The sequence below is a fragment of the Suncus etruscus genome, chromosome 3 (assembly GCF_024139225.1).
Source record: "Suncus etruscus isolate mSunEtr1 chromosome 3, mSunEtr1.pri.cur, whole genome shotgun sequence".
Taxonomy (NCBI): domain Eukaryota; kingdom Metazoa; phylum Chordata; class Mammalia; order Eulipotyphla; family Soricidae; genus Suncus; species Suncus etruscus.
Window position 1 is genome coordinate 131,222,394 of NC_064850.1, and position 20,159 is coordinate 131,242,552.

Sequence of the window (20,159 nt, forward strand, 5' to 3'; positions counted from 1 at the left end):
GGCTGATGGACAACTCTATCCTTTTGATTAGTGGGTATTGTTCTTGTTTTAATAAAGCTGTGTTAGCAGTTATCTTTACAATTATATGCATATACTTAAATTGTATTTTAATATACCTCATGTAGTTATCAGCACAGGGGAAATGAATTACAAGTTGTGCTTAATTTAAGTACATTGTTTTCTTGTCTTTGGAAAGCATTCTGATTTTTCTCTTAACCACTTCCTAAACTGAAGTTGCATCACCATTAAAAGCTGTTTCTCAAATCTCAGCATGTGTCCATTGAGCACAGAACCCTGACAAATCACTCAGAATGGTGTTGTCCTAAGGATCAAAGGAAAGGGGGCTGACATTGTGAGCTGACATTAAACTCTATTGGTCCTCATTTCCAGATTTTTCTATTAAAATCTGGAAAGCAAAGCTTTCAAAAACAAAGAATAATTAGAGAAAATTAGCATTAAAAAGTCACAAGACAACATATACTACAGAACAAATGCCACATTTTAGTTGAATTACATGCAGGCTTACTGAAATATTTATCCCATCCATTTATAATGACTGAAACTGTCCACTTCCCATAAGTATGCACCAAATTAGAAAATAAAATGTTACCTCCAAATCCTAAGAGTGACTTTGAACACTGAGAGGGACAGACGAAAGAGGGCATGCTGCAGTGCAGCGATTTCCCGTTATGATAGCACTGATGTTCTGGCTTCCGTGCCTCCAGGAATATTCTCAAGAAAACATCCAAAGGTCCAGGTAATAAAAAATAAAAATGGGCTAACACTCACATCCAGATGCTCCCAAAAATCTAACCAGGCACAGGCAGCAATAACAGCAAGAATTTTATGGTGTCCTTCAGCTTCTAGTATTTCCCCTGGCTCCCAGCGCTGCTTCTCCACATGACTGTGCGGCACTCACAAAAGTGCTGTGAACTTGCCTCCAGCAGCAGCAGTCTGCTGCATCCCAGTTCTTCCTCTGACCAGAAGTTCCCAAGCAGCATCATAAAATCTTTTGCTTCATATCCAGTTTTCTGTTTAAGTTGGGATTTGGAGAATTTTTAAATCCTCGGTTTTCCCAATTGTTATAATTATACACACTTTTTAATCTACAGACAGGTTTACTTAGACCAAAATAGTGCAATTTAAATAATCAAAACAAGGACACTGCTGAAATTCTTCATATTTCTTTCTCTGTATTCCTTCCATCAGTGTCTGAGTTTGTTGAACTTGTTTTAATCCCTAAAGTACAATAACATTCATAGGGCTACCGTGGTCATGCCAATAAGCAGAAATTCTCCATTAAGCAAATTCCAACAAAACCAGTCTACCAAATGAAGGCTCCTTCTGTGGCAGAACTGAGTTGATAATGAAAATAAATATTTTTAATTGTCTCTTATGTTATAAGCCAGTATTTGCAGTGCTATTTACAATCATTAGATTAACCCTAAAATCAACCCTCTGATCATTTCATAATCATCTCATTTTTAATAGATGCAGAAAGAATATCATATTGACCAAGTCATATGCTCAATAACTCCAAAGCATGACGAAATCACACACACACACACACAAACCAATAGAAATAAGATCAAAAGATACAAATAGATATTTTCTGCCAGAATAAATAAATAATGCTGATAACTCTGAGAAGAGGTTTTCCACATCATTAGTGGTCAAAAAAATGTAAATTAAAACCCCAATGAGATAACATTCATTCAGTCAGTAAAAAGTAAAAAAATAATCAAACAATTCCAAATACTCAAGCAATATCCCTATTCCAATGACAGTAAAAATTGAACCAATTTGGCACACAATTAGTAGATAGCCTAAAGTCACCATATCAGCCATGATGCAACAATTCCACTTCTACTGAAAAAATTTTGCACATATGATAAAGAATTATGTTCAACAATACTAAAACATCTCTCTATAACAGTTAAATCCTAAAGCACACAAATGCTCATCAACAAAAGGATAAATAAACTATATGTAAGGATATATAAAATATAGATTTTATATATATTTATTTATATATTAAACAATAAACACAATGGAGATTAATCTTCAAAATATAGTTAGTCTCAAAATTTCATACATGAGCTAGCATGATAGCACAATGGATAGGGCATTTGCTTTGCATGCAGCTGATATGGGTTTGATCCCCAGCATCCCATATGGTCCCCTAGGCCTGCCAGAAATGAATTCTGAGTGCAGAGCCAGGAATAAACCCTGAGCACTGCTGGGTGTGGCCCCCCACAAAAATTTTTTCATAATATGTCCCTTTTATAAAGTTAAAAAACAATTACAATGAAAATAGCTTTCAGAATATTTCTAAGTATTTATAAGTGAAACATACAAATTAAATATATAAATATAACTATATTATATAAATATAAATATTACACGCATAAATTAATAATATAAATGAAAAGAGGTATGAACAACACATACAAATTATATAATATATGATCATATAATAATTATGAATTATAGAAAACAGAAATATGCTATAATATAATAAATATAAAGTGTATAATTTAAAATATAAGATATATGAATTAATAAATGCATATAAAGGAAAGAAATAAACAAGAGACTCATAATTAGGTCAAAGAAGATAAAAGCAGAATTAAAAAGAGGAACAGGGGCTGAAGTGATAACATAATGGGTAGGACATTTGCCTTGAACACAGCAGACGGGGTTTAACCCCAGGCATATCCCAGATAGTTTCCTAAACCTGCCAGGAGTAATCCCTGAGCACCTCAATGTGTGCCCTCTGCAAAAAGAGGAACAAATAGACTAAAGGCAATGAAGATTACTGACAAAATGATAGTTTTTTGTTTGTGGAAATGGTAGCATAGATATTTATTGCACTTATAGCATGCTTAACCAATAATTAAAGAATGAACACTGATCAGAGTGTATTATTAACCAAGTATATTAGTGGACTGATTTTGTATATTCAAGCTCCTAAAAATACCTAAAGAAGTAAGATAAACATATACATTAATGAAAAATTTTTAAAAATGAATGGAATCTGACTCATATGTTGATTGATTGTCCTCAAATTCATTTCTGCCAGCTCCCACTACCTGTGTTGTATTTTCAACTAAATGTATCAAATAACAACAGTCAACTAAACAAACAAACCAAAAACCAGTGCAAACTAATCCCATAGACCCATAGAGTGGCCTTATTTAGGAGTAATAACCAGACTGAGCAACTATTTTTTCCAGATAGTATGGAAAAGTAGAAACGATATTACAATACTGCTAAGAGTTATGTATGACAGTAGAGGTAATGATCCTAACACTTTCAATTGATTATAAGTATTACCAATACCTTTTAGTAGAACCCTTAGAATACCTTATAAAGCATGACATATTATTATTCCCAATTAAAACATAAAATGATTGAAAGCAAGAAATTTTTGCAAGATCAAACAAGCTTGTAATGTCTAAAATATGTACTTTATACACACATATATAGATGCAAATACCTATGCATAAGATACATGAACACAAATATGCATGTATGTAGATGAATGGATATATGTATGTATGTACACACATGTAGATGCACATTAAATAATTTACACACAGATTCACTAATTTACATACATGCATTATATTCACTTGTTTATATATTTATACATACTCATAAACTGCATATTCATGCACATATAGTTATAATTTTGTACTCATTGTAGACACACACCACATACATACATTTAGACATATATTTAAATACCTATATATCTATTAATATACACTTATGGGTTGGCACACCACATACATACATATAGGTACTTACATAGACTAGCACATACCAATATCTAAATAGGTATAGATACATTTCTATGTATCTGTTGTCACACTTGCAGAGACTAATGTACTTACAAAAAATTCTGCTTAAATTTCCAGTATTCCTAGAAAAAGTCTTTAACTATTCTTAAAATCTTCCTCCTCTTAGGGATAGAGTGAGATAGTATAATTAGTAGGACATTTGTCTTGCATATGACCAATTCAGGTTTGAGCCCTGACAACCTATGTCATACCCTGAGCCTACCAGGAGTGATCACTGAGTGAAGAGCCAGAAATAAGCCCTGACAGTAAACATGGTCAATTGGGCCACACCCTGTCACACACAGGATTATTCCTGGTTATGCGCTCAGAAACCGCTCCTGGTTCAGGGGACATATAGGACATTGGGGGATAGAACTAAGGTCTGTCCTAGATCGTCTGTGTGCAAGACAAATGCCCTACTGCTGTGCTATCACTCTGGCCCCCTTCCCCTCAAATTTAATTTAAATAGTCTTCCAACTCCTTCCTCCAGGAGCATTTTACATAAAGCTTTCCATATAAGAAGTAATTTGATGTAATTCACTTGGAGCACTTGGCCCATGATTTTTGTTTCGAAGATCTTGGTTATAATTATTGTTGGTGTTATTAGTATGTGCACCTTAACATGGTCTGTCCACAAGCTCTGTTGAACCTCATGCTCTGTTTTTGTGAGCAGAAGGCTCACATTTATGAGTAACCTCACATTTAACTCAGTAGAAGCTAATAGTCACCACTTGTAAGAATATCTCGCTACGTTTAGCAAAATTCACCAAGTCTTTTTGGCATCACAACCAAATGAATAAAAACTTCATATATTAACAAACAGAAAATAGGCCTTGGTAGCAATTATTAAATATAAAAGATACATATTACCATTACATAGAGAGAATATAGTTGTCCTAGATTTGAGTTTCCGTATTTTTAATTTTCTTTTAGTTTTGAGAGTTTAAATTTAATTTTCTAAACCTATAGTAAGCTTGAATTTAGATCTATATATAGTCTCTCAAATGAGATTTCAAAAAATTAGGGCCGTTAGAAAGTAATGAAAAAGTGCATTTTTAATATTTTTGTTAATGTAAATAAATGGGCTGTGTATAATATTGGAACTAGAAAGTATATGTCCAAAACTAACAAAAACAAAAATAGTTTCCTAATCCTGAATTTCTAAAATATGAGTGGAATATATATTTACTACTGGGAAAGGGAGAGAATGGGATCCCCTACTTCCACTAACACATACATGTCACATGGTATTACTATGGTATTCCTTCAAAAGTCACTCTAGTGTTCAACACACAGAAATTACCCTATCAAAGGTTTAGTAGGATTTTTACCTATGCGTTACATAGATAAAAGCAGAAAAGGAAAATAAAGAATTGTAAAACTAAGTTTTAGAGCACATAAGAAAAACTTATTTTAAGCCCCACCCTCCAGTGATTTCAAATTCAAAGCCATTAAGGATATGTTCTTAAATTGAATTCCTTGGTAATGGAATTCCAGTCTCTTTATTTTGCATGTATTTAGATAGAAGTGGTGGAAGCTATAGTGGGAAAATGAGCCCAAAAAAGTGCTAAACAAAGAGGAGGAGGAGAAATAACCAAGCTGGAATACATTCACAATTACAATTATCCCACAGAGGTAAAGCAGGTAAGGAGAAAATCAGAGATGGTGGAGGACTGTGAGAGGGAAAGAGAAATCTTTAACAGCTGCTTGAGGACTGGTTAGAAATCTGTGATTTAAATATATCTATTTCCACTGGGAACAGGAGCACATCTGGAGCCTACAATTTATTTTTTCCCCCAACATTAAATAAATGTTTACTTTGAAAATGCTAGAGAATGTATATATTTAAGTATATTCTAAAACCAATGTTTTCTAAATACAACAATCAGTATTTTTTTATTACAGTCCAAACTATTATAATACAGAGAATATTAGCTGCAGGAAAGAGTCAAATAAATAAGCTCTTCTAGCTCTCCTTTTCATAAAGAAGAAACTAAAATCCAGATAGTCATGTAACTCACTGATTCTACTCAAATGGTGTGTATTTGAGCTGAAAGAAGGACCTAGCTGTCACTTGCACTGTAAATATTTTAAATCTCTCATAAAAACTTAAATGTCCCATGGAAGGCAGGAGCTTTCATGGAAGCACTAAGTGCAAACTAAAAGCATCTCTCGAACATCCCTGGGGGTCATGAGATTTAGTAGAACTGATGTTAGAATTTCAGTGGGGCAAGTAAGAGGTTCTCAGGAGGACACCCTTGCCTATCTCTGGAGCCACTGCCACCTCTGGGAAAGAAGCATAAGCAGATGAGATAAAAGTGCCATACAGTCACCGAAAATACCATGCTAAGGAGAGACTCTTACACATTCCAGTAGAAAAGCTCATGAATTGGGACAGAACAACCTGAAGAAAATGCTGAGATTCCTGAGACAGAGAGATGAGTCCGAAAAGTAATTGTTTCTTACAATTTTCACTATTCTGTTTCACTCTCATGTGACCCCCAACGATTGAAACCAGTAGGTCTTTGTTCCTTTGCAGAAAGGAAAACAATGGCAGTTCTAGCCTCATGTTCTGGTTCAGTCCTTACATAAGCTTTTTTGCTTTACCACTAGTTTCCCAAAAGGCCTTCAGTAAAACAGAATTTATAAAGCCCAGAAATGTTCAAGGTGCTAATCCAGTTCTATATTACTCCAGAGGCACCCTGATAATTCTGACTTGAAGTCTAAACTAGTGACTGGATCTATTTATATAGAATACAGTTCAAAAGGGGGCTGGAGTGATAGAGTAGCAGGAGGGCATTTGCCCTGTTGACCCAGAATGGACCTGGGTTCGATTCCCAGTATCCCATATGGTCCCCCAAAGCAGGAGTAATTTCTGAGCATAACCAGGAGTAACCCCTGAGCGTCACTGGCTGTGGCCCAAAAACTAAAAAAAAAAAAAAAAAAAAAGACTATAGTTCAAATGAAAAAGCACACCACACTTCCCTTCCTTTCTGTTTCTCAGATGTTATCTCAAGAAAATTATATCACAAGCAACTCTTTATTTCCTTGTTTCTACCATGTACATAATAGAACTCTGAACATTTCAGCATTCTGAAACCTGATATTCTGAAATGAAAAGCTATTATTACATTGATGAGGTAATAATACCACATCTGGAAAATAGAGAGTTGTTTTTCTTCAAATGATAAAAAACCTTTGAAAAGTTCATAGGAAGCATTTTAAGCGTATATAGGAAGCATATATTAAAAGAAAATCATTTAAAAAAATCATTTGGACAACAGAGAAAATAAACATCCTTGAAAAGCATCTGTGAAGCAATCTGAGGTAAAAAGTAGAAATGCTGGCAGCTGTAATAATGCCCACAAACTCAGTTGCTATTTTCAAACCAGGCCAGCTACATAAACTTACTCTTTTCTCAAATGAGATGTAAACAAAACCATGGGTACATGGGAACAGAACATGGGTACACCAGTTCATACAGCAGAAAGCTGGCCATTTTGGAAGGAATGAGTGGGAGCTTGGTCAAAGCCATGCCCTCTGCCTCATCATCCAGAATCACTGTTTCTCTGCTGACCCTGCCTCATCACCTCTTTAATATTATCTTCAGGTACATAGCTTTTAGGTCTCATATCATCAGGGCTCTTTGGAGCGAGTGCAAGCACCCTCCCCATAACTTCCTTCTTTCAGTGGGAACTGAAGACAGGCAACTTCTTCCAGGCAACTGAGAACATGCTTCTAAAAGTCGCAGTATCAGTAATAGTGTTTTGAATTTCTGGACATTTTTTTTTTGAATTTTGGGTCACACTCAGCAGTGATCAGGGGTTATACCTGACTCTGCACTCAGAAATCACTCCTGGCAGACATGGGGGACCATATGGGATGCTGGGGATTTAACCCAGGTCAGCTGCATGCAAGGCAAACGTCTTATCCACTGTGATATCACCCCAGCTCTGGACAATTTCATTAGTTTGATACTGCCATCCCTATGGAAACACCCCAATTTAACAAAATGGACGTGGAACAACAAGAGCTTACTAAACCTTCTGCCATTGTATTAATGACTTCATTGGAGATACAATAATTTCCACAATGTGCTTGCTACTGTACTTTCTCTTTTTCTTTCTTTTTATAAACTTTTTCTCTTTCTTATTCTTTTTTCTTTATATTTTATTTTCTATAACTTTGCTTTTACTTATCCGGGCAAATGTATTATGGTCAACTACTAAAGCAATGTGATGCCTTTTTTAAAAATAAAGTAAAAAATTTAGAAATTTTAAAAAAGTAGAAATAGTAAATGCATTCATATTTTTTACAAACTTACAACTTTCTCATATATCAGAAATTTAAGTGCTTCTTCCATGTCTATTTGTCATAATTGTTTTATGTTAAGAATACTGCCCAGACCCCATAACATTGTAGTGACAAACAAATATCCAAGTTTACTGAAACAAAGCCTCAAAGAGCTAAAGATTATCTCTCTGCAACTATTTAAGCAATTCATTCCTATTTCTTCAACTTGTTACAAGTTACAAAGTTTATATTTTAGAAAAAATAGAAGGTAGAGTTGATAATTACAAAATGAACTTTCATATTCCAAGTACTTAAGTCTTCTTAGTTCAAGGCAAAAAATGCCTTACCCAGCAAAGAAGGAAGTGTATTTAATTTTAGAGGTGAATATTTGAATATATGTGCTATATTACATTTAAAGACATGTAGTACACTAAGATCCCATAAAAAATTAAATGAGGATACAGATGACACTAAGGATTTGAAAGTTCTAGATACACAGAGGAGTTTATTAAGATTTCGGGATGTAGTTTAGTGGTAGACATCACCTAGGGCAGTGCCCTTTGCTGTGAGTATACAACTCCTGACTCCACACCATAATCAAATATGGAAGTACTGTAAATATCTGTACAGCATAGACTCAGCAATGACCACAACAAAGTAGAAGCTGAGGGGGTAAAAATCAAGTCTTAAAAAAAGATGATAGAAAAAAAGTTGATATTAAATTCCTTTTATAATTGTGGAAAACACAAAACTAATTTATGGTATTAGCTCATTCCATGGTGTACTCATAATTATAGAAAACAATTACAATATTTAGTATTTTGTATCAGATTTCATTCCTTGTTAAACCATTTTAATATACCAGCTTTCTAAGAAAAATGTTACTATAATTTTTTAAGCCTATTGTAAAAGATTAATACAAATAGTATCCATACACAGCTTACATTTTCTCTTAAGATGTGATCATAACTGAACAACAGGTGCCAGAGAAAGAGCATAAGGAACAGGAATGTATGGCACCAGTTTAGTCTCTAGCACTGTATGAATCCCAGGTAATATACAATGTGATCCTAGTGACCCCAAGTATCACTAGATTTGCACCAGAAGACCACATGGGACAAACAAAACCACATCTTGGTCCCTTGCATTGATCTTCCTCTCATATTGGTCAGGTATCAATTGGAGTAACTCCCCAGTCTCCTGGGCACTGCTTCAGGAATCTCCCAAAAGTATAGAGTGATAAAATAATAAATTTAATTTATATATTTTTAAAAATTATAGTTTGCTAGCATGATTACCACAATAGTACTAATTATTATGGTCTTGATACACAAAATTACTGCACCTTCACCATCACCAAAGTGTCAAAAACCTATTACTGTCCTTATGTTACTCAACCAATGAGTAACAAGGTGTATTCTGAGTGGGATGGGATTTGATTAATCCAACATAACCCCATTAAAAATGGAGAGAATAAATGAAAAGACAGTTCCTCAGAGAAAAAATACAGATGGCCAAAAGGCACATAAAAAATGTTCCACATCACTAATCATCAGATGGGCAAACCTATTTTTGGTTCATATTTGGAACCAAATATTGGTCAGGTATCAATTGTAGTAACTCCCCAGTCATTGAAATTGGTTCATATTTGGTTCATATTACATCAGGAAGATGTAAATTAAACCAAGGAACCATCTCATGCCATAGAGACTGGCACACATCAAACACACACACACACACACACACACACACACATACACACACACCAATGAGTGCTGGTAAGGAATGTGCAGAGAAAAAACTCTCATTCACTGCTGGTAGAAATGCCATTTAGTTCAGCCTTTATGGAAAACATTTGGAGATTTCTCAAAAAAACTGAAAATTGAGGTCCCATATGATCCAACATTATCGTTCCTAGGGATATATCCAAGGAACACTAAAACACAATACAAAAATGCCCTCTACATGCCTATGTTCATTGTAGTGCTATTTACAATAGCCAGAATCTGGAAACAATCCAGATGTCTAACAATAAATGAGTAGCTGAAGAAACTGTGGTACATATATACAATGGAATACTATGCAGCTGTCAGGAAAAATGAAGTCATGAAATTTTTATACATGGATAGACACAGAAACTATTATGCTGAGTGAAATAAGTCAGAAGAAGAGAAATAGACAAAGAAAAGTCTCATTCATCTGTTGGATTTGAGAAAAATAAGACAGTATGGTAATAATACCCAGAGACAATAGAGATTAGGGCTGAAAGGACCAGCTTATGATCTGAAGCTTATCACAAAGATTGGTGAGAGCAGTTAGAGAAAAAAACGACACCAACAAGTATCATGATAATAGTACTGAGTGAGAGAGATAGAATGCCTATTTGGAAGACATGCACGGGGTGGGGGAGGAGGGAGATGGGAGGCATTGGTGGTGGGAAGGTTTCACTGGTGAAGTGGGATGTACTTTTTATGACTAAAATCCAACTACAAACATATTTAGTAACCGTGGTGCTTAAATAAAGATATTATTAAAAATAAAAAGTATATTCCATTTTTTTAAATCTGTAGTTTTTGAGGAGGATTTTTTTCTTTTTTTCTACTGGTGCTGTAAAGAAAACTTCCTGTCAGAACAGGGACTCTGATGCATCAAGGCTATCAATCAGATTCACAGCAAGTGGCATGGCAATTTAGATAAAACAGATTCTTTAATTATTCTAACTTCTTACTGCTATACATCCCCACTCTGTCAGTGTGTAATGAAGTAAAATGTGTTTTGCCTTCCTTAGGGTGAACATCAATTTGAATTAAAAGAACAACATACAAACACCCATGTGTCATTCCTGAAGGATAAGAAGCAAAAGGGATTGAGAGAAAGAGGCAAGAGAGGTAAAAAAATAAGTTCTTTGTAGCTGTCCAGTTTAGTCACAATGGTTTTAATAATAATGATAATTAATAATAAGCTAACTGAATCAAACATATAAGCCGTATAAGAAGCTTCCTAAATGGAGGTTGAGATTATTGCAGAAATAGATGAATTTTTCTTCTAATCTTTAAGAAAAATAGCAAAATAAAATATATAAAGAATTCTTACAGAAAGATAACCAAAATGAGGACATCTATCCTTTGGCTTTTCCTTCTACTTTATAAACATTCATAGTATCTTTAAAGTCTAGGACCTCATTTTTCAAGCTTAGGAGGGATGATAACGTTTGCTCAGGGAAAAATGTGGAAGAAATGATAGGAAAGTAAAATATCAAATGTCTTTACAAATTTTGACAAAATTTTGGATATCTTTTTTTGGGATGAAATTTGTAAGAAATGTCCTTTATTTGATCCCTAAGTATAAGGGTAAAAAAATGTCAGGAATGAAAGTGCAAAAAAAAAAAAAAAACCTTTGAAAATATTTCCATATGTTGTTTTCTTTTTTTCTTATTTGTTTTGGTTTTTCAGTCACACCCAGTGGCACTCAAGGATTACTCCTGGCTATGTGCTCAGAAATCGCTCCTGGTTTGGGAGACCATATGGGACGCGGGGGGATGAAACCGCTGTCTGTCCTAGGGTAGCGTGAGCAAAGCAGATGCCTTACTGCTTGAGCCACTGCTCCGGCCCCCATATTTTGTTTTCAAGAGAGAGAGGAAAAAAAAAAGAACACTATAAAATAGATGTCTCTGGCCTACTGCTTGCAGTTGAAAATCACCTGAGAGTTCCTAATTACCAATGTAAGGGGCCAATCTCCAGAGATGTGGACTTCATCAATGGGATCCAGCAATAATATTTCTAGCACCCTGTTGATTTAATGACAACCATTGACACCACCATAGATGTTTTATTGTTTGAGTTATTTTTTTGCATGGTACAGATAGGTTCTAATGCATAATTTGTATCCACATCTGTATACACGTTTCCTATTCTTCTTAGTTGGGAACTAATACAATATTTTGATTGCTTTAAATACATAAATTTTTATTATGTTTGGATCCAGTATTAATAAGTAGAGAAGACAATATTTTTGCTCATATGGACCTTGCATCATAATAAAATGTATAATAAGATGTAGCTTCAATTTTTTATATAAAGGGCATTGATTGGTGATTCTGACATGGGATATTTAACTTTTAATTATGTCACCCTGAATTTGCATCATGAATTATAGGCCTACCTTCAAAGTAGGCAATAAAATAGTACATTCCTTTTTTTTAGAAATTTTTTTAAATCATCTATTCTTTTCACAAAAAATGTAAGCAGCGTCTGTCAGTGATGAAGTCTTTATAGAATCCATGAGTAAATATTAAGTATAAAAATTCAATCAGAAATACTTTCACGCTACTAAAAAATAACCTACTTTTCCCCTGAAATTAAATAACCAAGAAATGCTGTTGGGCTACATGAAGTCATCTAGACAAAATATTGTAATTATAAAAAAATATTGTAATTATAATTGAGTTCTAGGAAATAAGTAGATTATCTCAGTTACAAGAATTAATTAAAAATCTTGTTTAAAGACCAAGAGGCAATGTCTTATAAGCTCCTATTAAGTACACAGAATTAATCAATTCACCCTAAGCATTTGAAAGAGACTTGATAGTAACTCTCTAAACTTACCTATCTTTTTGTTTCTTTAAATCACAAGTAAAAATATATAGCTCAAAATTCTAAAAAATGTCTTGTAGGCAAATGGTTTTATTTCACACTGTAAGGATAGCATTTTAATTGCTTTAAAATCCAAAATCTCCAGCTGGAAGAAAAAATTATTTGTTTTCAAGAGAACCCGGAAGGCAAAAGCAGAAAATGACAACTCTGCACGTTTATTCAAGTGGAGACACGAAGACTCTACTTCATCTGTTTCTAGAGCTTTTGCTTAGCCTTGAAGAAATCTCTCCCACTGGTTGAATCCCCTCATGTTCTTTCACCTCCAGCTTTTCCTTGTGCCATCCTCTCAGCCTACAAGACCTCCTGCAGTTCACCATTTCCACAGGCCAATTTATGTGCCATCATTCTTAAGAATTCCCCTCCCACGGGAGGCAAAGAGATAGCACAAAAGATAATGTGCTTACTTGCATGCAGCAGAACCAAATCAATTCCCTCCACCACTAGGGGACACTCCTGACCATAGACACACAGAGCCCAGGAACAACCTTTGAGTCCTGTATAGGGTGGTGATGGCTCAAAACACATTCCCTAACTATACCACTCCCTTAAAGGTAATCTCCCACCAATTACTATAACCAATTATTTCTTTACAGAAGAAATCTATGGTTTATTTATATTTTTTCTAATTTTGCTGATAATTGTGTAAAAGCTCATAGAAGAGAAAGATGTAACTATCACTCAACACCCATGACCCAAAACCACATCTTTTTCAAAAGGAAGTGTTTTATAGATTTTTGACAAATAGAAACTAGAGGACATATATGGAGTGAGTCTCTATTACAGAATGTATGATAATGTGCTTACAATTTGCCAAAAATGCCCTAAGATAGTGTTTCTCAACCAAGTCCATGAGGGCCATAGATAGGTATTCAGAAATCTAATAATCTCCTTGAATCTATAGCCTCTTTATGCATATTAAAGAGATATATGTAATATACATAAGAAAATATAAACGACACATATAGATCTAATGTATATTCTAGTTTACTCCCCTCCCCACTATGCATACATACCCTGAAGAATTTTTACAGCTCCTTTCTAGAGACTTTACAGATTTAAAAAATTTACAGCTCTACTTTAAAAGTCTTTAAACCAAAAGTCTTTACAACCGAAACAAATAAAAAAAAAACACTCCTGAAAATATATTTTATATAATAAGATATGAGCTTTTTAAAGTGATTAAAGAAGAAACTAAGCCAGCTAAGGGAGACTCCATGTCTGGATATTTCTAACAAAACAATTTTGCATTCTGATTGCTCCAGACAAATTCCTGCCTGAGGGCTGGAATGAGCCACAAATCTTCTTAGAATCTTACAGCCCTGAAACTGTTTGTTAGAGGCCTAAACAGACATCAATGACTCTCAATGTCCAGTGGCTCTCAAATTATAGAATGCACCTTCTTCTGAAAGCTATCAAATACTGATTGCTGGGTCCTGCTTGGTTATGTCTGGGCTGGGACCCAGAAAAGTATTTCTAACAAATACTGTGAGCAAGACTCTGAGAACCACTGAAGTCTTACTTCTTTGTGTTATGAATGAGAAGACTGAGACCTTCAGAAGCTGAGTGTGACCTACCCAAAGGAACACTGCTATGTCAGAGACCTGGAATCTAACCTCTGATTAGCAGGGTCCTCTTAGGCAGGTCACATACGGGTCTCCAATATTTGTAGATAACCAACACAGACCAAAAATTTTTTTAAAAAATGATTTAGCAGGAGATGATCTAACTTTTGGCTGTAATAAATTTCTATGATATCATTGAGGATCTGAAGAAAAAGAAATAACCTCGCTCTGTTCGAACATCTGCAAAATGTTGAGAAAGAAATTCCCCTGACCCCTGTCCTTGAAATTATAGGTTGCTTGTGAAGATTTTATTTCTGTTGTTAAAAACTTATTTAAAAACAGAAACCATGATGTGATCCTTCTAAATACACAATATGAAGTTTCTATTCGTGGGGTTATTTGATAGGGTTCTAGTAATGACAAGCCACTTGAAAGGGTTTTTTGTTTTGCGGCCACATCCTGTGACGCTCAGGGGTTACTCCTGGCTATGCTCTCAGAAATCGATCCTGGCTCGGGGACCATATGGGATGCTGGGGATGGAACCCAGTTTCATCTTGGCGTACAAAGCAAACACCCTACTGCTGTACTATCGCTTTGGCCCCATTTGAAAGCTTTTTTTTTTAAATTATTGTTAGCAGTATATTTTCTAGCACTTTATAATCTCTTCTCCCAGATTTTGCCAGAACTAAGCAAGATGAAACCAAAGTCTACAAGACTGAGATGCATCCAAATTCCTCTGCATACTTTTCTGTTGGAAAAACAAAAAGGTAAATGGACAAAACCAGATAACCAAAGCATGTGGAGACCTTTGTTTCTCAATAAGAACATTGTTTTCCATGTAGCTTTATTCCCAGACATCCTGAGCCAAGTGAGACTTCGTTTTTGGTCTCTAGAAGTTGAACTTCACATACCACTCTGGCTTAGAGTAATAGCAGCATTGCTCGGTAGCACAAGCGTCATGGCACCAGTTTATTTCTGTGATTTTGGTCTGCCGGATTCCACATATACCTTTTTCTAATTTTTGTTACATTTATGTCAAAGGTTAAGTGACTTGCTGGAGTTTCATCGCTGGGAAATGGAAGTGCTGAAGATAGAAAACTAGATCTAATCTCTCAGAACAGTAGTTTCTCAAAATGAGAATCAGGAACTTTGAAGCGTTCCTCAAAATGCTTTTATGAGTCATCAAAGTCAAAGAATTATCTGGGAAAACAACCAAAATGTTTGCCTACTGCAAAAAAATTTCTTCCCAGCTTACAGTGACTTAAAGTAGTACAAGGTTTTCGACATTTAGGTGATATTGATGTGTAGTATTTTTTACATCAATATCACAAATGTTCACACAATTCTAATGTTGCCTAAAGTATAATACAATTAATATTCATTCCAGTTGTCATAACATTTTTTGTTCTTGATTTTCTTACTATAAACAAAATAATAGCAAAATAGGTCAATAAAACAAAACAGATGAAAACCAGTTATCTTCTAAACTAAGCATTAAGGAGACTTAAAAATATGAAACAATACTGTTCTTACATTGTCATTCCTTACAAATGTAGTTACTTTGCATGTTGTATTATTTTTGATAGGTTAATGAATATTTAAAATATTATTGATTTTGGTTTCTGAACAAGAAGCATCAATACATATGCTATATAAACAAAAGCTCTTCATTGATCCCAAATAAAATTTTTAAGTGCACTTTCTCAGCTCCAAAATAGTCTGAGACCTGTTCCTCTTAGAATCCAGAATTTATGATAACACTTTCACTTCAGATGGAATGTTCTAATTGTTGGAGAAGGGGAAGGATTAAAAAAATGATTCTTACTTTTTCTACTGTATCTCTTATTGACGTCATAGACTGGCACCTACATATGTGAATAAAGGATTATATAATCTTAGAAAATGTACTTTCTTAGTCTCTTAAATTAAAAAGTTTGTGTGTGTGTGTGTGTGTGTGTGTGTGTGTGTGTGTATGTGCGTGTGTGTAGGGGACATGCCTAAACAGTGCTCAGGAAACCTGGAACCCCATGGGAAATTCTCAATAAATTTTGCTGTGGTGATATGGTGCTGCTTGAGGCCTGAAGTGTCAGGCCTTACTGAGCAACCCCAGAGGCACTGTGGGACTCTAAAGCTGCAACCAGTGATGCTGTGAGACCATGTTTTACAGGGGATGGAAATCTAGTTGATTTAACAATTATAATCCTGTCAAGTCCTCAAACTAGAAGTTCTTTTTCAAATAACAAAGTAGTATCCAGTAAACTGTAGGATTTTCTCTTGGAACCTGATACATACTAAATTTTTCTTTTAGTGGTGCCAGGGATCAAATTTAGAGCCTCACATAAGCAAGACAAGCACTCTACTACTGAGCTATATCCCCAGTCCTACAACCAAGAAGTCAACTTTAGTGATTAGCGGCCAGGAACATAAGTCAAGTAATAGAACACATTCCTAGCATATGAAAAGCCCCAAATCTTATCCCCAGCACCACATGCATCATTGCAAATATGCACCACTGGGTGTAGAGCTAGTGACCCTTAAAACTGCTGGTAGTGGCCTCAATGGCCCTGAGCACAGTCAGCTAGATGGTGAGTATGCCCTTGCTGGATCCAGAACACAACAGACCTCTGAGCACTACTGGTCATGTGAAGTAGCCCCTATTTTTTTATAATACAGTAATAAACATGTGATATTAAGAATTGGTGCTGGGGCAGGAGAAATAGAAAAGCAGGTAAAGTTCTTTCCTTACTATGAACCCAAGTTTGACCTCGGTACTAGATTTGAACCCCAAGCACCACTGAGTGTGATCTCAGAGCATAGAGAGATCTCTGTATCTATAGGTATGGCCTCAAAACAATAACCACCAAACAAAACAATCAAGAGAGAATTGGTGCCGCAAAATTTTTTTAAGTTTATATACATTAGTAATGCCGATACATAAGAGGAAGCAAGTACATACACAACACTAATTATGCAAGGAGCACTCAGGTCCATTTAAATTCTCAGCTTAGCTGTCAATATCGCATATCATCAAGTTCAATCATTTTCCTGTATGTAGAAATACACATCTTCAATTTTGTATTTATTCTGTTAGAATAATTTTGCTTTTGGAACTCAGTGGCAAAAGATATAAGCTCTAGAATTTTACCACCCATAAGAAAAATAAATATAAAAAAATTAATCACATACCACAAGGATATTTTCAAATTTTTAAAAATCTACACTATCAACAGTAGTACAATCCCACTTAAAAACAAAGCTGAATGAAAAACAAACATTTTCAAAAGTAACTAGATGGTGATATAAAAATTATTTAAACAATGTTCATCTGAATTCAAAAATTAAAAAAATCAATGTCAGTGAGATTTATAAAACTTAAAAAATTCAATGTCAGTGAGATTTATAAAAATTAAAAAGTTTAGGAGCCAGAGCAATAGTACAGCAAGTAGGGTGATTACATTGAATGTGGCCCACCCAGATTCAATCCCCAGCATCCCATAGGACATATGGGGGACCCAGAGCCTGCCAGGAATGATTTCTGAGCATAGAGGCAGGGTAACCCTGAGCACTGCTGGGTGTGCCCCTTCCAACTTTCAACATCATAGAGATTTAAGGTCTATGCTCTTTGTAATGTGCTTGCCAAGTTGCAGGCAGGGGCTGGGGTTGGAATGGGAGAGGACAGAGTTTGGGAATACTGGTGATGGGAATTGACACTAGCTGTGGCATTGCTGTTGAAATTTTACATGTCTAACACTCAATTATCAGTAACTTCATTAATCACAGTTCTTTAGTTCAATAAAAACATTTTTAAAAGTAATAAAAAGTTCAATGCCAGTCAGTAACACTAGATTTATTATTGTTAAACAACCAAACTATTTCATTTAAGATTATCATGTTACAGCAGGGGGAATAGAATTTAACTTTATTTAATACAGGAAAAAAATGTTAAAAAACTAAAACTGAACACATTAACTAATAATGTAATTTTACCGTTAAATAAAGACACAAATTAAGGGGCTGAAGAATTAGCATGGAGGTAAGGCGTTTGTCTTTCATGCAGAAGGTCATTGGTTTGAATCCCAGGATCCCATATGGTCCTCTGAGCTTGCAGGAGCAATTTCTGAGCATAGAGCCAGGAGTAAGCCCTGAGCGCTGCCCAGTGTGACCCAAAAACCAAAAACAAATAAATACACAAATTAAGAGTTTGCGTGAAAGAGAATGTCCTTATGACCTTTTATCACACAAATTATTAAGCCATAAAACATTTTATGAAATGTCATTTTAGTTTGTTTTGTATTATTTCACAAAGGAGTGCATTGGAAATTTTTTTTCTTTTCCTTATAGCCATACATTATTTTTGAATTTCTAACTTACACTAGGTGGAGCCACTTATCCAAAATTTGAAATGTATTTAAAAAGCAAAGATCAGAAGTTGAGAATTGACAGCAAAACCTAAGGGTCCTAAATTCTTTTATAATTCTTTAGATGTGTATCCCTAAAATCTAGAGTACAGTTAGAAAATAGTTTCTTTTCTTAACAATGAGTACCTTGACAAAGAGCCAGACTAATAAATTCACTAGTTGCAAAGTACTAGGCCTTACGGTTCCTAATGCAAACCTTAAGTTTCACTTTGGAAGAAACTTTGGTCATGGGAATAAACATCTCTGGATTCTTGTAAATTGAAAATATATCTGGGCAGTGTAATATGTAATAGGGATAATGGCACTCTGACATTCTGTCAAGGCCACACTCTTCACCAGAGTCTGTTTCCTTCCAATATTATCCCAGTGTCCCCTCACTTCTACCACCACAGCTTCCTCTACCCCACCAGCTCAGTGCTGTATACCAGTTCTCAGATTCTGTTGTTATTGGTCACTTGTCAGCTCCTTAGTATGTTTCTTTATATCCCACATATGAGAAAGGTCATTCTGTGTCTCTTTTTCTGACTAACTTTACTCATTTTCTCATATTAAAATTCTCATGTGGGCATGTACTCAGATACTTTATGGCATTCCGGTTAGAGAGACACTGTTGCTTCATACAACTCAGTTTAAAAACTGCAAAGTCAGGGCTGAACTGATAGTACAGTGGCAAGGCACTTGCCTTGCAAAGAGCTGACCAGAGGGGCCAGAGAGAGAGCACGGAGGTAAGGTGTTTGCCTTTCATGCAGAAGGTCATTGGTTTGAATCCCGGCGTCCCATATGGTTCCCCGTGCCTGCCAGGAGCAATATCTGAGCATGGAGCCAGGAGTAACCCCTGAGCACTGCCGGGTGTGACCCCCCCCAAAAAAAAAGCTGACCAGAGGTCAGCTGGCCCCATATGGTCCTTGAGTCCCAACCAGAAATGGTCTTTGAGTGCAGAGCCAGGAATGCTCTGCTCACTGCTTTGATGTGCCCCCAAACAACCATCCATAAGAATCATGAGGAAAAAAAAAAAAAGCAAAAACCTTTCCAACATGTTCAACTCTTGGAATTTTTGAGATGCAGAAAGACAGAAGCTCTAATCATTACAGGATGCTTGAGGTGCAGACAGTCTTCTGAATTGAACAAACCATGTGTTCAATTACTCGTCTGTGGAGTTGCAGTTAAAAATAGATCTTTAGTTGTATTCTAGAGTCTCACAATGGACTCCAGCTGGGTGACAAAAACTTCTCTGTGATAACCTAACTAACTTAGTGATCATTGCTGCAGGATAAAAGCACCACTAACTCCCTCCAACTATCTGCCTGCTTGGTTGGCTCTCTTGCTCTATCTCAGGACTAGCTTGTCAACTTGATATGCTCAAAATGCAAAGTTCAGAGCAGTAGCAAG

General features: G+C 35.4%; 1 protein-coding gene across 26 annotated transcripts in view; it reads right to left on the bottom strand.

Annotated features, from left to right (window-relative positions):
* EPB41L3 (erythrocyte membrane protein band 4.1 like 3) overlaps positions 1 to 20,159 on the bottom strand; it is a 232,394-nt gene that overhangs the window by 181,726 nt on the left and 30,509 nt on the right. For 25 of the 26 annotated variants that reach the window (XM_049769977.1, XM_049769973.1, XM_049769976.1 and 22 more), the window contains exon 1: positions 611 to 794. The exons of the other annotated variant lie outside the window; for it this stretch is intronic. In XM_049769977.1, coding sequence (XP_049625934.1) covers positions 611 to 665 — 55 coding nt within the window. In that variant the 5' untranslated portion in view covers positions 666 to 794. Of the gene's footprint in view, positions 1 to 610; positions 795 to 20,159 lie in introns of those variants that run through there. 26 annotated transcript variants of the gene reach the window in all.